Source organism: Mandrillus leucophaeus, unplaced genomic scaffold, assembly GCF_000951045.1.
Source record: "Mandrillus leucophaeus isolate KB7577 unplaced genomic scaffold, Mleu.le_1.0 Scaffold122, whole genome shotgun sequence".
Lineage (NCBI taxonomy): Eukaryota > Metazoa > Chordata > Mammalia > Primates > Cercopithecidae > Mandrillus > Mandrillus leucophaeus.
The window spans coordinates 3,528,230-3,553,332 of record NW_012100543.1 but is presented as its reverse complement, the minus strand read 5'-3'; the positions used below and the strand labels follow the sequence as shown (position 1 = coordinate 3,553,332).

The following is a 25,103-nucleotide window of genomic DNA, read 5'->3' as shown; positions in this document are numbered from 1 at the left end:
TTTTTTGAGACGGAGTCTCACTTTGTCGCCCAAGCTGGAGTGCAGTGGTGCGATCTCGGTTCACTGCAAGCTCCACCTCCTGGGTTCATGCCATCCTCCTGCCTCAGCCTCCCGAGTAGCTGGGACTACAGGCACCCACCACCACGCCCAACTAATTTTTTGTATTTTTAGTAGAGACGGGGTTTCACCATATTAGCCAGGATGGTCTTGATCTCTTGACCTCGTGATCCGTCTGCCTCGGCCTCCCAAAGTGCTGGGATTACAGGCATGAGCCACTGTACCCTGCCTAATTTTTATTTTTAGTGGAGATGGAGTTTCCCCATGTTGGTGAAGATGGTCTTAGGATCTCTTGACCTCGTGATCCACCCACCTCAGCCTCCCAAATTGCTGGGATTACAGGCGTGATCTATCACGCCCGGCCAGTGAGCACTGTAATGTGAAGGAGACTGGAAGGTAAGGAGGCTGGATTTCTACTGCCTGATTCTCATTTTTTACAAAAAAGCAGAAGAAATTCTCTGGGAGTTCATGACATTTCTGGGGCAGTCTGTGCGAACAGAGAGATCCGGTCTAGGACATAAGTGAAAATTGCTTATCTTGCCCCAGGAGGCAAAAGCCCCTTCTCTAGAAATTTAGTTCAAAAGTAATTTTATTCTCAAATAAATGTAATTATACAAGAATCACAGGCTAATAATGGCTGCCTTGTAATAAAGACTATAATGTTGAAGAAGCAGTGACAATAGAGAATGGAAGTTGTTACCCAGAGGACAAGGGATAGGGCCGCTCTGAGAAGCAACCTTAGGATCTGTGTGACCCCTTTGAGGGTGGGGGTGGCCGAGGGTGTCCTTAACCTCCTTCTGGAGAGCCTACATGTGGAAGGAGCTCACGTGTCAGGCTGCACCTACCTTTGGCTTGTCACATCTGCTTGAGGGCAGAGACCAGGCCTTCTATCTTCTTATTTGTGGTTGCCTCTCCTCACTCTCCCTCCTGCCCTCACAAAGCTCAGCATGGAGCCCAACACCAATTGGGCTTCTGTGAGTATCTGTTGAATGAATGCTTTGGCAGGAAACAGTTTTTGGACTCACCATTTCTAATTAAGGGAAAATGTCTCTCCTCTTCCCATCCACGTGACTAAGTGCAAGTGCTGCTCTGGGCTGATTCATCTCCTCATGAGTCATCTGCTTGAGTAGTAATGTGAACGGGCTTGCAGGCCAAGTGGTGAGCCTTCTGCAGCACAGCCGGCTTCAGGCAGCTTCCAGAGCACATTTCAACCCTGCTACTGGTCAGTGGGTAGATTTGCCCAGTCTTTCAAGGCCTCGAAACGATCTGCTTGCTGAGTCACTTGTTTATTTAACAGACGTTTACTGAGCACCTACTGTGTGCCTGGCCCCGTACCAGGCACCAGAGATTACAGCAATGGCAAAACCAGGTCATTCTCGGCCCCGTTTAGCTTACAGTCTACTAGGGAAAAAAGGGCACAAATCCACAATCCTGTGAACATTTCTTCACAATTGTAACAAATGTTCCCTAAGAGGGGACCCAGTGACATGCATGTGTGTAACAGGGGTCTGACCAAGACCAAATCAAGGTCTAAAGAATGAACAGGGGTTCACTGGGCCAAGGGCAACAAAGGAACTTTCAGACAACAGCAGCAGCACGGCAAAGGTTCCATGACCATGGCAGGGGAGGGAGAGACAGCAAGGCCCCAGAGAGTGAAAGCGGCCCGGGGACAAGGGAGCCAGGGGTACCCAAAGTTGGACACAGAGGTGGGGACCAGACCCAGAAAGGTCTCTGAGGCCTGGAAACAGTCTTTTTCTTTCTTCTGAGAACAATTAGATGCTATTGACGGGTGTGGGAAGGAAACTTGACCAAACATGGGTGTGCAAAGTTTCCCCTGGAGCTGTGGTGACGATGGATGGAAGGGCCTCAGTGTAGGGGAAGTTAGGAAGCAATGAATGTACCACGACAATGAGGTCCTATTCCTGGGGGGAGGCCTCATGAATGTGAAGAGCTGAAAGCCAAAACCAAATATCAAGTGACCTCTCAAAGGCATATGGTCAGCATCTCAAGGCACATGAGACCCCATCACTAACCTTCTGCCCATTGGCAGGAGGTCTGCTGGAAAGGCTTGACCATCCCAGTTAGGGCCTCAGCCCCCAGGGCAAGGAGTTAGGGGTGAGCTCATCTGAACAGCTCCTGTCCTTGGCGGCTCCCACAGGAGGTAGACAAGCCCAGCAGGCCTAAAGCAAAGAGCAGCCTGACAGTGCATGAGGGAGAGGGAGCCTCCGAGGTACAGCGTAGCCAAGGAAGGTCAAGACCCCAGAACAGAGAGACTGAGGGTCTGTCTGCAGGGCTAGTGTGGGAGGAGAAGGAGACTGCAGTTGGTGCTGGGAAGAACCAGGGCTTTGACTCAGATGGCACTGAGTTTGATACCCCTGCACCCCTTAGTGATGTGACCTCATGCCAATTACCCCAGAAAAATGACCCTCCTCCAAGTCCTACCCTTGCTGAAAGAATCAGCTGGGGTGGCCTGTGAGAAGGACCTGCTTAGGGCCTTGTTCCATGAGAGACACTCATGAAACAGTAACCACTGTCTCAGCAGCAGGGCCTGAAGAGGTGGGTACAAGACCAGGTCATCCAGAACAGGCTAGAAGACACTGGCTAATTCCGGCAGGGTAAGGGGAGATGACCTTGGAGGTGGAGCAACTGTATTGCAGAGTGATTGTATTTGTACGTTCACAGGTCAAGCGAAATAGGCCTTTGAAATTTCAGAACAAAAGAAACAAAACTGACCCAAGTGAGGGTGTTTGAAAAGCAACCATGTCTTACGAGGGACTGGGTGGCGGACCTCTCCAAGACTGTGAGCAGCGGAGCAGTCCAAGAATACTCTTCTGGTGTTTTGAAGCCCTGTTTCCTGTCATGAGCTCTATTTCCAGCAGACTAATGGGCAGAAATCTATTCTGAGGTCTGAGGGCTGCCCAGCATTAGCCAGGAGCTGGGCCTTGGGCAGAGCCCTGGAGAGAGGCATCCTCCGAAGTCGCCTTGCCGCCACCTCTTCTGACACAGCACATCAGCTGTTGCATGGGCAAGGGCGAGTCCTGGCCAAGGCCTTGCTTGTGCCCACCCCACCCCCACCCAAGGGTTGGGCTGGAGAACTTCTTGGGGAGTTGCCTCCTCCATCACATTGAGGCAGTGAACCAGGGATCTTTGGAGGGGAGAGATTCATGTGGGAAATGTTGCAATATTTTCTCTGGAAGGATAAGCTATCCAGGCAGCAATGGTGCTGGGGAGGGCTGGGAGAGGGGGTGCAGAGGAAATGTTATGTCACTGGAGAGAGGCACAGTGTTTGTAGATCACACAGCCTTTCTGTGCCCACGCTGGGTGGAGCCCTGGAGGCCCAGAGGCTAATGTGTCTGGTTCTCATGTGCCACCTCTTAGAGGAAACAAACATTTTGATATTCACAACTAGATAGATTACTGAAAAGAAAGAAATGCAGAGTCGGGCCCACTGTCTGTAGGAAAAGCTCCTGCCCTGTTCAGGAGGAAGCTGGTTAAACCACGCAAAGACTCCTGTTGTCTGCCTGGGGAAAGAAAATACCTCAAGTGTTTCCTGGGGTTTTCTTCTGTGGGTTGGTCGGTTCAGGGACAGGGTGTAGAGTACAACCGGGAGCAGTCAAGGTCTGTGTAATCCCAAGATGTCTCAGACTGTGAAACTCACGGCTATGATGAAGAACAATGAATTGTCAGCAACCTGTATATTAGGATGGGGGGAAAGGACCACACACGAATGTTTTAAAGCTTGAAACTGACAATATCATGTCCGTTACTTTTGTTCGCAGGTCCATACGCTTGTAATTTATCACAGTATAATTTTATACTTCTTTATATGGTGGTTTGATTAATGCCTATTTCCCCCCACTGTCCTTAATGCTCTACGTCTTTCTTCTATTTTATTGCCAGCACCTAACACCGTCCTTGACACATAGCAGCTGCTCAGTGTTGAGTTAAAGAATGAGTCAGAAAGTAACTCAGTAGCATCTTAGTAATTTCCTTGCAGTACATAAGTGCTGCCAGAAGGTGGCGAAAATACTCAGAGCAGAGAATTTCAAGCTTCAGAGGCAATGGATGCTAATAATTACATAATGCAACAAATTTGGTTGCTTCATCAAATGTGGAGTTAGGTTTATTTCCTCAGCTAACACTTGATTAAGATAAATCTCAAGGTGTGGCAGAAACGGTCAGAAAGATTTGCATTCAAATCCAGCCTCTGCTGCAGACAGCCAGGAATCTTAGGCAAATGCCTTTGACCTTTCCAGGCTTCCACTTCCTCGTCCACAAAATGGAATGTACAATGTCAGATTTTGTTATGAAAAGTAAGTGAGAGAACACTAATACACACTCATATGTATATACATATACATATGAGTGTGTATATATATATTTATAATTCTTCAACCTCAAAGTTCTTTGTATCTATCGTATTATTTATAGATTATTACTGCCATCAAATATTACTTCCATGTCAAAATTTAATACTAGAGTTCAAGAAAAATACATTGAGTTAAAAAGAAATTGAGCAAGAGTATGCAAAAAAAGAAAAATACTGTGCTTTTCAGGCCCTGTTGTCCTCCGAGAAAAGTAAATCTGAGTTCAAGACCCTGACTTCTTCCTACAGAAATTGAAGAGAATGCGGCTTCGTTTCTCTGTGATGATCCATCTAGAGTTGAATTATTTTGTCAAAATAAGGAGCATTTTCCTAGTTAGAAAAACTCAAAGCACTCAGAACATGATAGGATAAATTTCCTAAAGGAAATAACCCCTCCAGAAATTTGAGGGCTCTTGAGTACACACTCAGTTCTAAAGTAAACATGTTGGCTGTAAAAGTCAGTATACAGACCTTCTGCAAGGCATATGTAACTTTTATAGCTCAAAATTCACCACTGATTTTTCTCTCAAGGTTTTTTATACTTAAATTAATTTTTAATATACTGACCTAAGATGCCCGGCTATTTTTAGATAAAACTGTGAAATATCCCTTAACCTTAAAGTAGGCTGTGAGACATAAGATAGTTAAAGCATTACACTGCCAGCAACCTACATGAATGGAGGTTTCGTGCCCATTGGTCTCATGCCAACTGCACATAGAAATGCTGGCGGGTAAACAGCACTAAGGGGACTTGGGATCCTGCCCAGGGGCTCGCTCTGCTCCACTCCAAGTCAGATTCACAGGTGCCAGCTCCACCCAGGCCCCTAATCGCGAGGCAGATGAACACATCAGCAAATGGCACCCTCTAGAAAGGGACCAGGACCACTCATGCATAAGGCACAGGAGGAGCAAACTTGCCTATTTGGAAGTTTTCAGGTTCAACATTGTTTAGTTCAAAACTCAGCACCTGGCAGCCTGTCCTCAGGTACCAAGCACCTAAGTAGCATTGGGGGTGAGGGGCTGGGGTCATGCTGAGCTGTTCAAAGAAGGAAAGCCCTTCCCTCTACAACTCCCTCCTTGAAATGAACACTCATTTTCTGAGCTTTAGTAATACTTTGCCTTCTCCTCTGTTCTAGTTCTTATCAAGTAACATGACCAAGTCAGTTTTGAGTAAAGTCCCCCCATTAACTGTGCAGTCTCGGAACACAGAGACCTTGAGGTACTGCCCTCTGAGACCATAGTACCCAAGACGGGGCCCGACATGAAAAAGAACTTAGTGAATTTTGATGAATAATGAAAAATGAAGGATAACAGAAATGAAAGATGTGTTTAGGGGACGAGGGAACATAAGAGAACATTGTCCTTTGTAACCAGGAAAAGATATGTTTGATGAAAAAAAGAAATGGGTCTCAAATGTTTATTTCGTGAGATAATAAAATGATTGTTGTCATTTCAAGCCACTAGCTTTTGGGGTGATTTGTTACAGAGTAACAGTCTCTGGAACAGGTCGTTGTGCCTAGCAGTGGGTACTACCGAAATATAAGCAATGGGTACTTTCTTCCTCCTGGAATGCTTGGCTGTTCCCTGGGCCCCATGTATAGAATCCTTCTCTGTTAAAGTATGTCTTATGTCTGGAGGGAAATTTTCTACCTTCCAATGTGCTTCTAGGTGCAGGAGGAGTGGGCAGCAGGGCTCTGCAGGACCCAGGGCGGGATGCACAGTGAGAAAGATGGACCAAGGGCTCCTTGAGGCGGATAGCCCAGAGTGGGCTAAGAGGCCATCTGTATGAAGGCTGCTCACCTGGTCCACTCAGCAGGTGGCAAAACTTATGAAGGAATAGGGATATCAATGAGCATCCTCAGTAATCTTCTATAGACCTTGTAGTGCTTGTCTGTAGAGCCCAGAACCCAGATTTTTCCATCCAGAAACACATACATAACTTCTCTGCTTTAAAATAGCACAAGGTTTGTTTTTGGTTGTATTTGGGGCTTTGCAGTTCTTCCTTGTTAATTATCAGTACTACCTGCTGTTTGTGACTGGCCTAGGCTTATGTCCAAGGGAACTGAGGCCACCACCTACTGATTCCCTATGGCCTTCCCTCCTTGTGGTCTCTGCTTCCCTTTCCTCCTTGTGTCCATTCTCTGCCTCCCACACACCCCTGGTGACAGTTGGCTCTGTGAAGAAACCTCTTTATGTCTCTCGAAAATAAGCCCAGTCATGTTCTATTTTTAATGGGTTTTAAATGTCTGTTCTGCAAAAGAAATATCCCTGCAAAAAGAAGTCAGAAACTGGAACCTCACCCAGGGAGGGGATAAGTGTGGGCCCAAGACGAGGGCTGGTGGCAGGAGAAACTAGGTCCAGGCACCCTCCCTCTGGCCCTACTGGGCAGCAATGAAGCTGGATTCTCATATCTAAAGGAACATGGAAGTTCGTGTAGCACCGCCTGTGTGGGGAGAGAAACTGCTGTCTGCCTCAGTCTTGTTCCTGGGGGCAGTGAGCAGAGATGCTGCAACACTAGCGTCAGGTGGTGCTTGTTGACCAACTCCAAGCCCCATCGACTGAAAGCCACATGTCACCAACCTCACCCACAGGAAACAATGAGGTGCCTATACCTGAGTACCTGCTGTGAGAAAGCCTCCCCTAACGCCTGCCCTTGACAGTCAGGCCAAACCGCTCTCCAATGGGTGAGGCTCTAACAACGCCCTGGAGCACCTGTGGTGCTGTCATTAGGAACCTACCTCGTCGCCCCAATTCCGTCCCCTCCCGACACCTGACTGCGTGTGTTCTCCTTTGCAGTTCTTCCCTTATGGAGACGCCTCCAAGTTTGCCCAGCATGCCTTCCGAACCTTCGACAAGAATGGAGATGGCACCATCGACTTCCGAGAGTTCATCTGCGCTCTGTCCATCACCTCCAGGGGCAGCTTTGAGCAGAAGCTGAACTGGGCCTTCAATATGTATGACCTGGATGGTGATGGCAAGATCACCCGAGTGGAGATGCTGGAGATCATCGAGGTGAGGCCTGGGGCATGGTTGGCGGGTGGTGGGCACAGAAGGAGACCCCACGGCAGCCTCCTAGGTGCAGGGCCTTCGTGGTTCCTTCTCTCTGTGCTTGAGCCCTGCCAGCTGCACACCACGCCTGGACTTCTCCCGCTTCTGTTCCCACTGCAGCACAGTGCTGGGGAGGTCCCAGAACCAAGCCTTGGGGCCCGTACTGTCATGACAGTGGCATTGTCATCTGCCATTCACTCACTACCGGATCTCCCATGAACCTGTCTTACTGGGCACAAAGGATGTCATGGGCTCAGTTTCTCTTGCGTTTGGCATATCTCTGCTCTGCCTCACTCCAGCTGCACCTTGTGGGGTTCCGAGGCTGTCAGGGACTCCCGGGACATCCTTCCAGGTTCTGATCATTTCACAGCAAGCAGGCTTTGCCCATTGTGTTTGTGAGTAACCCAGGATTCCTCTGCCATGCCAGCCCCTGCATACTGCACTCCCAATGTGAAGGTCTTCTTGGTTTTCCTCTCTCTCTGCCGAGCATGTCCTCCCCTGGCCTTTGGGGGCTCCTCCCTCACTTTACTTCCATCTCTGGTCCTATCCCACCTCCCACAGAGGCCTTCCTTCCCACATCCCTTCCCAAATATGCCCACTCCACCCCCACACCAAAGCAGCAATCTAACCCTTACCAAGAGGGGTTTTGTCCCAACGTTTGTCCCTGCCCCAGATTACCTTGTTCAGTGGAATATACGGCAGAATGCAAGCTCTGTGAGGAGGCTCTGCCCTCACGGCTGCATGCCCAGCACCCAGACCCAGCCTGGAGCCTGGCAGGCATGCAAGAGCAGATGCATGATTCAGTAGCTTTCCTTTGATTGACTGTCTTAGCATGGATTCCCACCCCTGCACCAGCCACTCTGACCAAGGAGAGAAATTTACCACTTGCTGAAGGTAGAGCCAGGTGCTCCATCCTGGAGCTGGGGGGATGCCCCATCCAGACACCAGGAGCTGAGATCAGGCGGGATGGATCCCCACAAGAAAATGGGATGACTGCAAGAAACAGAGGCCAAAGCCCCAAAGTCCCCATAGCACTCTCACTCTCCTCCCAGCTTCAGAGAGAAGTCACCCGTCAACCCGCTGCCTGGGAAGCTGGCCTTGTTCACTTGCACACCCTCTCTTTCCACATCTTTAGTCTCTTCTTCTCTGTTGGCTTCTCCCCTTCTATCTTCAATGCCCACTCCCTTTCAAACATACCCAGAAAACTAACATCTTAGTTCTTTATTTGTATTCCCTTCATTCAATTAAATATATATTTTTTCAAACAGGTTATCAGAAAAGATACAGCACAATAATTCTAAATACGTGGCTTGATTTTCTCATCTTTCTCACTCTTTAATCTTTTGTCCATCTTCCACACTTAACTTGGCTCCCTCCAAGGTCTCTCTATAAGGTCCCTACAGAGTTGGTTTTTCCAAGTTTTTTTCTCTTCTTTGACTTCTTGTCATTTCCCCTCATTGGACACCAAATCCCTTTCTCTCCAAAACTTTTCTCTCTAATCCTTGTCAATGCCCTTCAGCCAAAGTCCCCAAGGACATACCCCCACTTACACAAGTTGAGTTTATTACTGCTTGCAGTGAGGGAATCTTGGTGCAATTCAGCAGGAGGGTGTTAGAAAGGACTTCTAGGATCTGCACTTTGGGAGGGTGATTTGGGGAGGGTTTGGGGAAGCAGAGGTTTACTGTGGATTGGGTGCTGTCAGGGAGTGGGGACACTTCTGTGATTGGGTATCTAGGAGGGGGGCCCACACACCGACTCAATGCTCTAATGGGTGAAGAATCAGTGGTCACTCATCATAGCAGGAAGCAGAGATGCTTGGTGTCTTGGGTCTGTGTTCAGATTTAATGACAGAGTGGTCTTGTTTTTGCCTTGCTCCATCATGGTCACTGGCATTTTGTGACATTGGTTATGTTTGGTGTGAAACCTGAGTGTGAAACCTGCCAGCTCCCGGCAGCACCAAGGCTGTCAGCGGACAGTCCAGACCAGCTCCTGGCTGTCAGCGGCTGCTTTTATTTCTCTTAGTTCTTTCACATTTCTCCCCATTGCTTCTAGCTCTTCCTTACTTCTATTCAGCATAGCATTCTCATGGGGAGCTTTTATGGATTGATTTCTCACCTGGTTATGGGTCACATTTTCCTGCTTCGTGATATGTGTAATAATTTTTATTGGTTCCTGGACGTTATGAATGTTACACTATAGTGTCTGTATTTTGTTGTCTTCATTTATAGAGTGCCGAGATTAGTTTTGACAGGCAGGTAAGTTATATGTAAATTAGTGTGATTTTTTTGAGGCAGCTTTATAATTTTAAGCTTTTAGAGCAGATGGAGAGTAGGTTTTCTGAAGTAAGTTAGCCCAGTGACCAACTTGTGACCATTTTGGGGTTCTTATTGATTTTCTCATATATTTAGTGAGGTTTCTGTACTCTGGCTGGTTGGAACCAGCCCGGTGTGTGGTGATACTTATTCAGATATTTAAGTGAAAGAAGATATATCAGAGTGTAACTAGACAGAGAATATAAATAGAAAAGAGGTTTCCAGAGGACTGAGGCCCTGGGGCAACCTGATGTTTAGAGGTGAAGAACATGAGGCAAATAAGTAAAGGAGATGGAGAAAGAATTGTCAATAAGGTCAAAGTGAAAAAGGAAAAGTGAGAAGTCCTGGAAGGGAAACACACTGTTTTGCGGGGAAGGAATGGAACGCGCAATCATGTCAAACGCTATTGATAGGAGAAGTAAAAAAGAAAAGTAATCATTGACAATTGGATTTGGAAACCTGGAGGCCATAGGTGAACTCATCGAGAATAGTTTCAGAGGAGTTGGAGCAGCCCAGGAGAATGGGAGTGGAAGAAGTAAAGACAGTGACTATAGAAAACTCATGCAAGAAACTTTGCTTTAGAAAGAAGAGGAATGGACAATAGCCCTCCCGAATGCCCAGGCATTTAGCAAGCTCTTTGCATTAAGAACTAGAATGCTCTGCAAGCCTGTGTGAGCACCAAGAGTTGTTCAGCTTATTGTTCGGAAACTTCTTTGTGGACTTTCAGCCTCTGTGTGCAGCCTAGTTTCCAGACAAACATCGAGGAGACCTCCTAGGCAGATTGCTGAAGTTTTCTCTCTGCCTAGCTTCCTCTCTGGTCCTCTACCCCAAAACTTCTGGCTATCTTCACCTTCCGCCTCCAACTGCTGTCTCCTCCGGTCGGTGAGACAGCCCTGCTTGGGACCCTCCTCCTTATGCTGCTGCAGTCCAGGAAGGAATTCCGGGCTGAGATCATAGGGTTCATCTACTTTGTTTCCCACCTCCTAGGAATTACAGTCTTGTAAATTACAGTCTTTTGTAAAGTCTGAGCACAGCTATTTCTTTTATTTTTGTCCAGTTTTCTAGTTATAGTGAAAGGCAAGTCAGTACAGGTCCATCAGGGCTGGGAACCACAGGGGCAGGTTCGCAATGAGTTCCAAGTCTGGCATGCCCGGCCTTCGTGATATTATTACCTGTAATAGTCTGCATCTGAAACGGCCCTTCTTGGTTGTCGTGTTCACAGTCCGAAATGCAGGGCTGCATCATGGATACAATTATTGAGATCCTGCCATTTTCAGAGTTGCTTCCTGAGGTTCAGGAGGGACCTCTTGTGTTTACATTTCTTATTACCCTGACTTTATTAATAGTGCACTTGTCTTGTTGTCCTCATATCCATTGCCTCATGTAAGGGCTTTTGATTTCACCTTTTAAAGGCCAGGGTGAGAGTGGCAGCTCACATATGGATGGACCATTTGTCTCTTTTTAAATTCCAGACACGGTACACTTTCCCTGCTTTTCGCTTGTGCACCACTCTGGCTTCTAGACTAGTCAGGACCTTGTCTACCAATTATCCACAAAATGAAATTTCGGAAAGTCTGCCTCTTTTAGAGACAACTTTCTTAAAGTGTTCCATGATACATCAATACCATCTAGCTACAAAAGTAAACACACACAAAATATTTTATCTCAGTGGAGATTTTAACTCGTTAAATAAAGCGCTTTCTAGTTAGTGGTTTGCTCTGATTGGCATTTCTAAAAACAACTTTACGGGTTATAATTTACAGACCATAAATTCGCCCATGTTAAGTGTACAACTTAAATGATTTTTAGTAAATGTACAGAGATATGCAACCATCGCCATAATGTAAATGTAAAACATTTTTATTCCCCCAATTAGATCCCTCATGCCCAAAGGCCTGCTCCTACCCCAGGCTCTGGCAACCAACACATCACTGTGTCTCCATGGAATTGGCTGCCTTTCTGGGCATTTGACACAAATGGAATCACATCACATATGGCCTTTTGCGTCTGGCTTCTTTAAATTTTTGAGATTTATCCATGTGGTAGCATATTCATTGTCTTCTGTTGCTGAAATAGTATGTATTTTTTACTGTATAGCTGTATCCTATTTGTTTACAGTTGATGAGCACTTGGGTCATTTCCACATTTTGGCTATTAATAATAGTGTTGTGAATGTTCTCATGCAAGTCTTTGTATAGATGGGCATTTATTTTTAAGGCACTTTTCTAAGAAAGAAAATAATTTATACTTTGGAAATTCCATATTAAGAACTGATTGTATACAATTAGTTGGCCTGGATAATTGAAATCTTCTCACTCTACTCTTTAACTCATAAACAGAGTCCCTGCTCCACAACTCTCCCTAAAGTAACTTTTTGCAGAGTTCAACTTTAATGGTACACCTGGCTTGGCTGGCTTACTAGACTCTAAGTTTCTAATCGGTTGGCCCCACATTTCATCTTTTCCTAAATCCCCAAAGCTTTCTGACTGTTTTCTGCACCTAGATGCAGAATGTTTAAAATTGAACCCATCGTGTTCCTCCCTTAACCTATTCCTAATCCATCATTTCTAATCTCACCATTGAGCTACCCTTTCTAACCACTTCCTCCAGCCGGAAACCTGGGAGCCACCCCAAATTCTTCTATATCCAATTGGTCACAAGACTCACCCATATTTGATTATGTCATCTCTTATTCAGTAGCATTTAAGGAGTTATTTGAAATAAAGTCAAATTCTTTATCCTATCCTAGGAAAACTCTGTGATCTGCTTCTCATTTCCCTCTCTCCAGCTTCATCTTTCAACACTTCACCTGGCCCTCCCTCCTACTGCCCCTTGCCCCACATCCCATGTTCCAGCAGCTAAAGCTTTTTCATTTGATCAGTATTTATTGAGTCCTACGATGTGCCAGGCATCGTACCAAGCCCTGGACTTGCAGGAGCACATGGTTTCTAGTTCCATAGAATGTACTCTTTAGTGGGGAAGACGAAGCAGTTATTTTAATAAAGGCGAGATGTATTCTGATGGGGGAGATGGTATGGGTTGTCACAGAAACTTGAGCACAAGGAGTGAAACTCCTCTGGGGAAAGGGAAGCTGAGGCTTGGAGGATAGGTGGGATCCAGTCAGGTGAAGGGGAGGCAAGAAGAGCTCTCTGTCCTCCTGGGTTTCCGGTAATATCACCTACAATGCTCTTTTCCACAAGGCTATCTACAAAATGGTAGGCACTGTGATCATGATGAAAATGAACGAGGATGGCCTGACGCCTGAGCAGCGAGTAGACAAGATTTTCAGCAAGATGGATAAGAACAAAGATGACCAGATTACACTGGATGAATTCAAAGAAGCTGCAAAGAGCGACCCTTCCATTGTATTACTTCTGCAGTGCGACATCCAGAAATGAGCTGATGTCAGTGCTATGGACTGCACAAAAGTCTCAATGTTCCATTCAGTCTGCAGCTATTCACACACACACCCACACACACACCCACACACACACACACAAATATTGCTTGGACTACCTATAAATGGACTTGCTTCTTGTGTTTGAAACACTTGTGTGCATGAGAATGTCATTTGCTAATGAATTTTAAAAGCATATATAAAACAAAACAAAACAACCTGCCACAATGTGATATGTGTAATATCATTTCATAAAAATCCCTCTTCCTCCAAAGCCTGGGCAGAAATGTACTGCAAAGAGTTATATGATTTCTTGTTCATGTTTTGCTAATGCTCGTATCTCCTTGATTACATAATGTTAGTAGCACTGAGACCCCCACGGTAATGTAACTTAATTATAAGCTATGTCACTACCCTCCTGTAAAATAGTACTGGACAGACACAGAGGGACCCTTGGCTCCTGTGTCTGGTCCACACACCACAAGAGCTTGTATTATCAGTGAATATAAGTGTACTACATTTGCATGCCTTTTGGGTTTGCCTTAATTCTTACCTCATTTGCATCCTATCGATCTGGAAAGAGCTGTTTTGGATGAATGCAGTATAAAATGTAAAATCCCTGCTAAATGATTTATTGATTAAGTATATCTATCTATATATACATATACACAAAGATATTATTTATCGGAAGTAAAAAAGATGGAAGTGTATTGGTTTCTGTTTGAATTTTCAAAGGCTTCCAATGTGGTGGCAATAAATGTCCCAAATAAATTTATAACAATTGATTTTCCCCCTAATTCTTATTTTAAAATTTTAAAATAGCAGCAGATGCTAGCAACAACTTACTAAATCTACTCTTAAATACACAACTTTGGAATTTGAAGAATTAATGACAACAAAAGGGAAAAAAGCAACTTTCCAGCTTTTCATCCAGGCTCCCAAAAGAGGGACAATGAACACGGCATGTGAAAAGTAGAACAGATTTGTTCATCCGAAAAAAAATGTTCATTCTCTGACAATAAATTCTATCTCAGTGTGACTTTGGTGCTAATGTTCAATGCAACTATGTGGAGCTGTACACACACAGTAGGTATGTTCAATGCAACTATGTGGAGCTGTACACACACAGTAGGTAGGCTGCGGGCGGGTGTCCCCCAACATAAGTCAGTAGGAAAGAAGACGTCTGTCTTCCCAAATCTAAAGTAGGCAAAAACACAGAAGTAGTTATTTTTAATAACAGAATAGAACTCTGGCTCTTTTGATCTTGAAAGAGACAAAAGAGATTCCATCAAAACCTCTAAAAGCAGGTTTGCATTTTCAGAACATGCGCCCCTAGAGAGCTGAGTTTTCTACACTGCACTGCCCAATAGTACTTTCTCTGATGATGGGAAGGTCTACATCTGCACAGCACACTGGCTGTAACTGCACGTATGGCTACTGAGCACTTTAAGTATGGCTAGCGTGACTGAGGAACTGAATCTTATACTGTAATTAAATGTAATTCGCCACATACAGCTAGTGGCTTTAGTAACAGACAGTTTATGCTATATTATTTATTCAAGTACTTTTTATTGAATGCATTTTTTACCATTCTTTATTTGTCTTAGGATCATTAAATAACACTAAACTAGGGCCTAATGATTCTATTCATTCAACAAGAAATGGTGACCTCATTACAAACACTTAGGACACCAATGGTACCTGAAACAGGGATAGAACCAAAATTCTGCCCTGAGGAGATAGTCCTACATGTGAATAGAATGTCCTAATACCCTTCACCCTTGTGCATGGTGAGCCCAAACTGCAGGCAGGGAGAGATCAGGGAGGCGCAGTACATCTCAAGACTCCTTCCTCACTAAGTGAGGACGGGCAGGTGAGGAGCTGTGGAGTGCTTCAGAATGGCACCAGGTTAAACCAGGCCCTGAGTAATTCATTCATAACAAATCTTCACTGGTCACCTACTGTGCACCTAACATCATGCTTGTGTGGTGAGGGAGACACACTAAATACACACAGACAGACAAATGCCAAATTATAACACCTATGAAGAAGGGCAGGGCAGGATAACAGGGAGGAGACAGACGGGATACTTTGGTAGCCCTACCCACAGGCTGGTGAGGTGACATCTGAAGTAAGACCTTCATGAAAGGAAGTGATGGAAAACAAACCCTCCAGCAGACTCACTGGTTCTTTTTATAAATAAAATGTAGAAGCTGGGCCAGTAAGCAAGCATCTTCTTATTCGCTTAAGTCCCTGATGCTGTGAGAGTGTGGACTGGTGCAGTGATGCTGCAGAGATGGCCAGCAGCGTGTAGCTAGAAGTATACTATTCCCTCTGTCCCAGCATTCCCACTCCAGGTGTATTATCCCAAGAAACTCCCACTGAGAGCTATAAGGGGACTTGTCCCAGGATAGTTGCGAGACGGGTATTGGAGGCAATGTAGCGGTTTGTCACTAGAGAAACAGGTAAGGAAAATACAGTGGATACACCCTATGGCACGCTACGCAGCAGCTGGAAACAACAGACCGATGGACACGGTGACATGGACATTTAAAAAATGCTGAATGAGGGAAAAACAGCAAAATATATTTCCCAGTATTACATTCATACATAAATGAAAGATGCATGCTCACAAAAGAACTCTAGGGTCACATAAAATAAAAGGAAATATCACATTATAATGGTTTCTATAGGATTGGGTGGTGATGGGAGTGGGTTCAGTTATTATTGCTCCATAACAACCTGACGCGCAAACCTAGTGGCTTAAAACGAAGACAATCATTTTATTATTTTTCCTGGCTTCTGTGGGCCAGAAAATTGAACAGGAAGGGCTCAAATGGATGATTCCGCCTCGTGGTCTCTCATGTAGCTGCAGTCGGGTGGCAGCTGGAGCTGAAACAGGCCTGGAGCAGCTGGGGGCTGATTGGGGATTTCTGCGCCTGCAGTCTCGGGGGAGTGGTGCTACTTACACAGGGGCTGTGGTCTCCAGCACAAGTATTCATGCAAAGTTGGAAGTTTTATCTTTGCTGACTTAGCCTCTGAAGTCACGAAGTATCATTTCCACAGTATTCTACTGGTAACAAGAAAGCCACTAGCCAATCCACATTCAAGAAGGGAATCAGACTCCATCTCTTGATGGGGTGAGGCAAGTTTCTAGAAGAATATGTGGCATAAAAGATACTGTTGCCATCATCTTTGGAAAACAGTCGGCTACAGTCTACCTTGTGGCCACAGTTCACATCCTTTCCCATGCAAGATTGTTCATCCCCTCTCAAGAAACCACAAAAGTCTCATACCATTAGGACTTCAGGGTCAGGCTTGAGGCCCAAGAGCTCATCATATAAAGCTCCTCAGATGTGGTTCTTCAATGATAGCACACTGAGCTGCATTCTTCGTGATCCAAAGGCTTGTGAAATCGAGAATTACCTCCTCTCTTCCCTTCCACACGCACTAGGCAATGGTGGTACAGGCTTGGAATAACTGCAACAGACACACTATCCAAAAAGCGGGGAAGGGAAAGCGCACGGCAATCTCTGGTCTATGGCAATTCTGAAATCCAGCCAGGTACACCCTGGAAGGTCCTTGACTAGGGTTTGGTCCTATTCTCTGGGGGTTTCTCTCCATGATTCTTGGCTCTGCTTTCTGTGCTTGTTTCTACCCTCTGGGCCATCCTTCCTTTTTCATTTAAAAAAAAAAAAAGTGTTTACAGCTGAGTAGTTTTCTCAATCTACTGCCTGCCTATACAATTTCAGGAGTAGAAAGACTCCTCATTTTGTACTGTCTCTTTGTCTTTCAGTCTAAGCTGACCTTATTTTAAAAACCTTATGGGTTTCTCAAGTGTCAGTTTATGAAATCCACTCCATTAGCAGAGGCTCATTGGGAGATTGCTGTAGAACACCCGTAATAATCCGAGAAGCCCTACTGTTTAACGGAGGGAACCCGAAAGGCACAACTTTAGAAGGCAGACTGCTGCCTGTCTGAAAAGGTCTAAAAACACTGCCTTAGATCTTTCTGAGGTCCTCACAGAGGACCTTACAGTCCCATCCTGGATTTGACTTTTGCACTGAAGCCATTTCATATTTGAAAATCAGTTTTCACCTTGAAGAGAGTCTGCAAATGAGAAACAGTCTCACCTCCTTTATATGTAATTGCTTTTCTTCATTCATCTCTCTTCTCACCTTGTGTCACAGGCAGCAAAGAGCAGCCAAGGGGTCCTTTTCATACTTTGTCTAGACATCTGCTTGGCTAGATCACCTTACTTATTGGGTACATCTCCTATTTTCCATGTTACCATGGCATCAGTGTTGCCAAACACCTTTTCTCCCACTCTCAATTCCTTCAGCTCTCCCCAAAAACATCCTTGAGACTTCAGGCTTCTGGTAACAGCTTCTGCAAGGCCCTTTAGGGGCTGTTCATGAACAGTCTCCTCGAGGCTCTTCCACCCAGTGCCACATAGCTTATTTTTATTTTGGTACTTATGCTTCCAGATACCAGTTACTATCACTGTATAACAAATCACTACAAAGTTTAGTGACCTAAAATGATGACTTAATTATCTCTGAGTTTTTGTGAGCCATTTCTCAAACCATTCACTTGGGCAGCCTGGCTTGGGATCTGTCATGTAGCTTGAGAGAGATGGTGAAACAGACGGTCTGGAGAAACCGAGGGCTGGCAGGGCATCTGTCCGTGCAGCCTCAGGCTCTCTTCACAGGGGCTCGCTTAGGCTTTCTCACTGTGGCAGCCTCAGGGATGTCAGACTGCCTCCATGCCAGCACAGAGCTCCAGCATGGGTATTCCAGAGCTCAAGGCCGGACTTTCATTCCTTTTCATTGCCTTTCTGGCCCAGCCTTGGGAATTACAAAGTATCATTTTTACTGCATTCTGTTGGTTTTAAGAAAGTTCCATTTAAACACACATTGTATCTCAGCAACCTGAATCCTCACTGACCTTGATATCCTAACCAGCTGCTGGGGTTCCTTCAGACAGGACTAACTACGGGCTTCCTAAGTGTGCCTGGGTTCTACTGGTTCTAGCTTACACTCAACTGCCATTTTAATTAACATGTTAATTAGCTGTTTAAGCCCTGCTGCTGGTCTGAAGGGAAAAGGCCCCCAGCATCTTTCTATTATTTTTTTCACAGAGTCTTGCTCTGTCACCCAGGCTGGAGTGCAGTGGCACAATCTCAGCTCACTACAACCTCCACCTCCTGGGGTTTAAGAGGTTCTCCCATCTCAGCCTCCCAAGTAGCTGAGATTACAGGCATATGCCACCACGCCTGGCTAATTTTTGTATTTTTAGTAGAAACAGGGTTTCACATGTTGGCAAGGCTGGTCTCAAACTCCTGACCTCAAGTGGTCTGCCCGCCTCAGCCTCCCAAAGTGCTGGGATTACAGGTGTGAGCCACCACGCCTGGCCAACCCCCCAAGTGTCTGATTTTCTATACGTCTAGTCTCAACTCTTTCTGCATTTATAAGTCCTAAGTTTCCATATTTCCTCTCATTCTGTAAATAACTCTAAACTATTTTAAAAAGGAAATCATACTGCTTTAAGGCTTCATTTTCCCTGTAATTCATTCATTCAGTGTTACAGTCTCTGGATGAATATAAACTCCTTTCTTAGAGGCCAGACACTTATTTCTTCCACACAGTTGGAAATCACATGAAGAAGTAAAGCACAAGCTTAAACAGACGTCTTCAGAGAGCCTCACGGCAAAGGATGCACAGGGGTCTAGCAAGAAATGGTCAATCAGAGCTTCTAAGTAAAATATCACACTGTTTCCTGAGCTTCTTTTTCGAAAACAATTAAGTTTCCGACATAGTTTGGGCATGCAATTTGAATTTTTTCCCAGCATTTTGCAGGTCTTCAGTATCCTAAGTCATATTATTATTTTCCAAGTTCTTACATTTACCAGTGTAAATTTTCCCATCAAGTACGTGATTAACTAGCTGGTTAGTATCTAAAGAATTACCTCAAGGTTGCATACACAGCCCAGAGATTCCATCTCTCCACAGGGCAGCCATTACTCCCTCCACTTCTGCATTGTTCCTACCTCTGTGAATGAATCATTGTTCATCCAGCTATTTAGGCCTCAGGCCCCAAGAAAATTATCTTTGATTTCTCTCTCACAACTCCAGTATTCTCATAGGCAAGTCTTCTGCCTATTTCAAATCTGAATGTTTCTGTCTCCACCACCTTAGTCCAAGTCACCGTGCCCAACCTTACCTGGACCACTGCAAGTCTCCAAATTGCTCATACTCTTTCAATGTTTGCTCCACCTTAATCTATTCACACAGCAGCCAAAGGATTCTTTTAAAATGCATACACCACATCTCTTGCTTACCATAATTTTAGGGCCTCAAATGATCTCTGTCTGCCTACCTCTGAAGTTCACCCCCTACCAATCCTCCTTCCTCACTAAGCTCTATCAACACTGGCCTTAAAATTCCTAGACATGAAGTTCATTCTTATCTCTAAGCCCCATGCACTCATTCCTTCTGCCTGGAACTTTTGCCTTGCACATTTCCCTCCTCACAGCTTGTTCTATCACTCGTTTCAGGCCTCTGCTCAAATATTGCCTTCTGTAGCCTTGACACGCCATTCAAAATACCGGCTGGGTGCAGTGGCTCATGCCTGTAATCCCAGCACTTTGGGAGGCCAAGGCAGGCAGATCACCTGAGGTCAGGAGTTCGAGACCAGCCTGGCCAACATGATGAAACCCCATATCTACTCAAAATACAAAAATTAGCTGGGTGTGGTCACGTGCGCCTGTAATCCCAGCTACCCAGGAGGCTGAGGCAGGAGAATCACTGGAACTCAGGAGGCAGAGGCTGCAGTGAGCCAAGATCGCACCACTGCACTCCAGCCTGAGTGACAAAGCAAGACTCCGTCTCAAACAAACAAAAAAAACAAAAAACACCAATCCTCTCTGCTCTCTCAAATCCTTACACTGCTTTATTATTATTCAAAAGAATTAGCAGTCACTGATATTATGTACGGTATTGCTTATGTCTAACTAGATTTCAAACTCCATGAGGACAGATTTAGTAGTATTTTAAGTACTGTGTGTAGTATTTTAAGTACTACAGTCTTCTCAGTAATTAAAACAGTCCCTAGCTCATGGCAGGAACTTAATATTTTTTAATGAATTAATCTCTGCATTTTCAAACTGGAGAACAATTAGGCAGAAGAAGTCCTGTTAAGCTTGCTATAATTAGTGAGTACACTCAGGCCACTTCTGTTTCCACGGATTCTATCCAGATGCCAATGCTAAAATTAATGTGCTAACTATCAATATTATATATGCTTTAGAAAATTTCATTTGCTGACTCAAAGAAACAGCTTATTTATATCCACATTATTACTTTGCCAACCCTTAAATAACAAAACCTGTTCCTACAAATATTTTGATATATCTTCAAGTCCATGGGTATTTAGTTCAAGCCATGAAACGTTGGTAACTACACTTTTAGGACTGCAAATTTCAAACCAAGTTCTCCTGAAAATCCGAATTGTTTAAAGTAGAAGGCATCTATGTAGATGCATAGCTAAGTCATAAATGTAACCAAAAAAGTATTGCCCCAGGACAAAGTTTATAAACATTTTCTCCCCCACGCCCCACATCTAGTTTGTACTCAGGAGAACTTTCAATCAGATATTCTAGATCACTTGGTTTTCATCAGTCCCCAACATTTCTAATCCAATTCATGACTACCAGCCAACAGCTTTCTACACAGAATTTAATCATTTTGGTCTCATAAACAGCCCAGACATGAGGAAGACATGCCCCCCGGCCCCTGGGAAAAAAAAAAAAAAAAGCACTAGGAAATGGAAGAAATGAGACATGAAAACTTGGAAAATATTTAAGGCGGCAATTACTGAATCTTTAGTGTTGATTACTAATTTCAGTAACTATATTTTTTACACTTTGGTTTATGAAAACTCATCACATTTGTCACTTTAAGAATGATTTTAATCATTTCTACTCCCAAAGATTTGAGAAGATAAGATTTAAGATCCAAGTAAGCCTTTCTTATTTTCTGGAACTTCCCTCAGTGATAGCTGCACTGAAGACAAACTAGGGGTTGAAGAGTCACCTGTATGATGTATTTAGGTCACGATTCACAGAGGATCAATTTAATCAATTACTTTCCCCAATTCACAAAAGCATGACCTTAATACATATAAATTGTTTTCTTTTTAGAAGTTACACGTTTTAAAAGAACAATTTCTTTTTATTCTTTCATTCTAATAATATTATCACTACTTAGAACATTAAAGGAACATATTTTCATTTATGATAGCTGAAACCAAAACTTTGTAAGGCCAAAGCAATGAATAATCTTCAATTCAACAAGAGATGCTGGGATACCTGAGGATTATGTTTCCCGTTCTGTATTAAAGAGCACAACATTCAAAACTATAACAAAATTCAGACATTAGTTCCTTAGCTAATGGAAGTTTATGTATTTGGTATACTCTACTTCATTTTTAATTTGGAAAAGCACATGTTAAAAATAGTTTTAATACAAAGGCATTATAAATGTAAATTTAAAAATCAGACTTTGTATGATCAGTGAGAAATGTTTAAAATATTCAGCACACACTTTCCTCTTCCTGGAAATTCTCAGATTAGAAAGCCCAAGTTTGTGAACTTCTCATTTGGCAACAAACCTCAATTTAAGAACTAAAGTGTCTTAAACTTCTTCTTCCACCAAAAACACAAACAAAATCCAGTTTTCCTCAATAACTAGAGAACAGTCCCTGCTCTTAATATACTGCCCTTTTTCTGAAAATAGTTCAATTTCATAAACATTTATTCTAATATTTATTGCTACTAATGTAAGGAATGTTTCTTGATATCCAATATGTTCTTTAAAAGTTTAGCATGAATCCTAGTATCAAAGAAAGAATACGGGGAGCAATAAAATTCATGTTTTCTAAAATAAAAAGTTCATAAATATAATTTTTTACAATAACTATATTTAATCATTCTAAGCAGCACACTTTTTAACACCCCTAAATTAGGATGAGTCTTAGAATTGATGTCAGCTCACCATCAACTGCATGGCCTCAGGATCCTGGAGCCACCAGCTACTCTCCCGCTCCATGAGGATCCACCCTCCACTCCCAGTTTTTCCAGCCCTTCTCCCAGCCTGGTCTGCACAATCCCTCTAGCCTGTGTCCTCTCAGCTAAGGACAAGCCTGAAGAGTCCCAGGACTGCAAACTGAGGGCTTTTAAAACAGGCAAGCATGCTGGAGGTCAGAGTGAAAAACTGTTATTATCCACTTCTTATACTGGTTACAAGCTCTTGGTAGGGTGGACAAAGGACTGAGAAAAAGGCATGTGTAGAGAATTGGCAAAGCTTCAGTGCTCCGTACAAGTGTCTTACTGCCCTTGCACCCCACCCTCTGCAATGAGAAATCCCTCCCTTCATCCATTTTTGGTAACTATAGAATGTAATATCTGGAAAAGCAGAACTAAATATAATCAGGTGCTCAAACTTTTATTTTCTTACAAAATGCTATAGAAATGAACCCAAACTAAACAGATATGTACATGTATATATGTACAAAATTTTATTTCTGAAAAAGAATCTATAAAAATAGATGGTATAAAAAAACTTAAAAAGATTTAAAACCAATACTATGAAATTGATTTTCTTTTCTTTTTTTTTTTGATTTTCTTAAAGTAATAGTAAATTGCTGGTTATAGTGGGTTTTCTAGGCTTATTTATACGTTTGATTGTGGTTGGATATATAAAGGAGTTTCTTTCAGAATGCCTCCAGTCTCATTTTATTACATCAAAGAGTCCAGAATTTTTTTCCCTTCACAAATCCTTCAACATCAGGACAAGGCATGTTACGTTACAAATCAACTTTGGTCATCTTCTTCTTCTTGAGTCACAGGTCTGAAAGGCAATGTAGTTTGTCCTCTTTCGGGATCAGACATTCGGAGAATTCTTATCAGTTTACTTGATGGAAGTGAACTGGAAGAAGCAAAATCAATTACTCAAATTTCCAAGAAACCTTTTACCAATTAAAAAAAAATACTAATATTACCTCATGAAAATATAAACCTAAATATTTGGCTATTATCTGGGATATGTCTAATATCTAGAGTTCTAGGAGAAACATCATTTGCAATAAGGAAATAATTTGTTTTCAATTTTAAAAATTAACTTCCTGCTAGATTCCATGGATTTTCAGTTTGGAGGAAAAGAAAATGAAAGAAATTTATATATCACCTCTTTTAAATTTCTGTTATTGTCCAGCAAGGAAGGAGTTACCTGAACATTCCCAACCACAAATTTAGATCCCCATATAATCACATGGCCACTTTAGAGACAGAATATCAACTCTAAGTGACATAGTGTCTGACACATTGTAGGAACCCAATAAATACTGACAGCAGAGTAGAACTCTTTGTTTAGAAAGATTGACATTTGTAAGTCACCAAGAGAAAAGAGGCAAGATTAGGGAAATCATAAATCATTTTAGTCCAAACAGAATTACTAAAATTATATTACTTTCGTTTGTCATGATAACGACAAAGAAGCGGACTCAGAATAGTAACAATTTGCCTCAGTTATGAAAGGGAAGTAATACAAGTAAAATTTAAATATCTCGAAAAGAGAAAAACATCCCAAATCTCCCGAACTAGTAGGGGAGTTAATTTTTATTTTCATTGGTCTTGTATGTATTTGTATTTTAAAAATTAAAATTGTAAAAGATTTCTTTCCCCCTTTTGTATACTTGATGTGTTTCTAGAAAGTTTTAAAAAGTTACCTCATGCTTTGAGGTGTAAGTAAGATAAACTGTCTAAAACGCTGGGAATCTGCCATCTTCAGTATCAAGTCCATGGCAATTCTCCTATTAACCATATCCTGAAAAACAAAGGCAAAAGTTAGGATTGCTACTGTGTAAGTGACATTTCTGTAAAAGCAGCATTCTGTGGGCTGATACAAGCTCCTGGATTTTCATCCAGGGATCAGTCATTACATTATCTATGATGTCCAATAAATCTATTATACTGGAAAAGAAATACCAGAAACCATTAGGAGAAAATTGGCTGGCTGCAGTGGCTCATGCTTGTACTCCCAGTGCTTTGAGAGGTGGAGGTGAGAGGATCAACTGAGGTCAGGAGTTCGAGCCCAGCCTGGGCAAATATAGTGAGACCCTGTCTCTACCAAAAAAAAAAAAAAAAACGTTGGGCATGGTGGTGCATGTCTGTCATCCTAGTTACTTGGGAGGCTGAGGCAGGAGGATCACTTGAGCCCAGGAACTCAAGGGTATAGTATGCTATGATCACACCATTGCACTGTAGCCTGAATGACAGAGTGAAACCCCATCTCTAAGGGAAAAAAGAGAAACTCTTAGGGGACAATAACTGAATAAATATGTCTTTCAGGTAATTTCTATAGTCAAAATATTTGTATGCATGGCCCCCCTCCCTCAAATACGTGTAGCAATTGAAATAATCAGAAAATATTCTCCTGACGCAAATAAATGTTCGAGAATAAATCTAATTTGCACAGTAATGGTTAATGACTCAAGGTAATGGTAACAAAAGTGGCTAGTCTCAAATTCATTAAGTCTCTCAAATTTTCCCTCAATGATAAAGGTTAGGTTGTAAAAAGTCTGCCTCTCCCCATTACCTCTACCATTTGTACAATGTAAACCAATTTGAACTTACAGACCAATTTCTCGATTGTATCTTTAAATAAGTTAAATAGCACATCAGGGTAGAGAAAAAGAATAATGCTTAGTTATAATAGGTTTTGGGATTAAATGATCTAGACCTGTGGCTACATTTTCTGAGTTAAATAACAGTAAAAGAAAATCAAAGTGTTCCTCAACCACCTTGAATCATTGACACATGAACACGTATATTTTAAAGGTCTTAATTTAAAACTATATGTGGTGC

General features: G+C 43.2%; 2 protein-coding genes across 4 annotated transcripts in view; one reads left to right on the top strand and one right to left on the bottom strand.

The window, feature by feature from the left end:
- Positions 1 to 14,219, top strand: part of VSNL1 (visinin-like 1) — a 129,594-nt gene extending 115,375 nt beyond the window's left edge. For 2 of the 3 annotated variants that reach the window (XM_011971432.1, XM_011971433.1), the window contains 2 exons: positions 7,220 to 7,435; positions 12,984 to 14,219. In XM_011971432.1, coding sequence (XP_011826822.1) covers positions 7,220 to 7,435; positions 12,984 to 13,181 — 414 coding nt within the window. In that variant the 3' untranslated portion in view covers positions 13,182 to 14,219. The remainder of the gene's footprint in view (positions 1 to 7,219; positions 7,436 to 12,983) is intronic. The other variant, XM_011971435.1, reaches the window with a different exon arrangement.
- A 7,136-nt stretch (positions 14,220 to 21,355) lies between these two features.
- Positions 21,356 to 25,103, bottom strand: part of SMC6 (structural maintenance of chromosomes 6) — a 120,332-nt gene continuing 116,584 nt past the window's right edge. Inside the window, exons 25-26 of the mRNA XM_011971451.1 lie at positions 23,966 to 24,063; positions 21,356 to 23,166 (exon numbers count right to left, since the gene is read on the bottom strand). Coding sequence (XP_011826841.1) covers positions 23,052 to 23,166; positions 23,966 to 24,063 — 213 coding nt within the window. The 3' untranslated portion in view covers positions 21,356 to 23,051. The remainder of the gene's footprint in view (positions 23,167 to 23,965; positions 24,064 to 25,103) is intronic.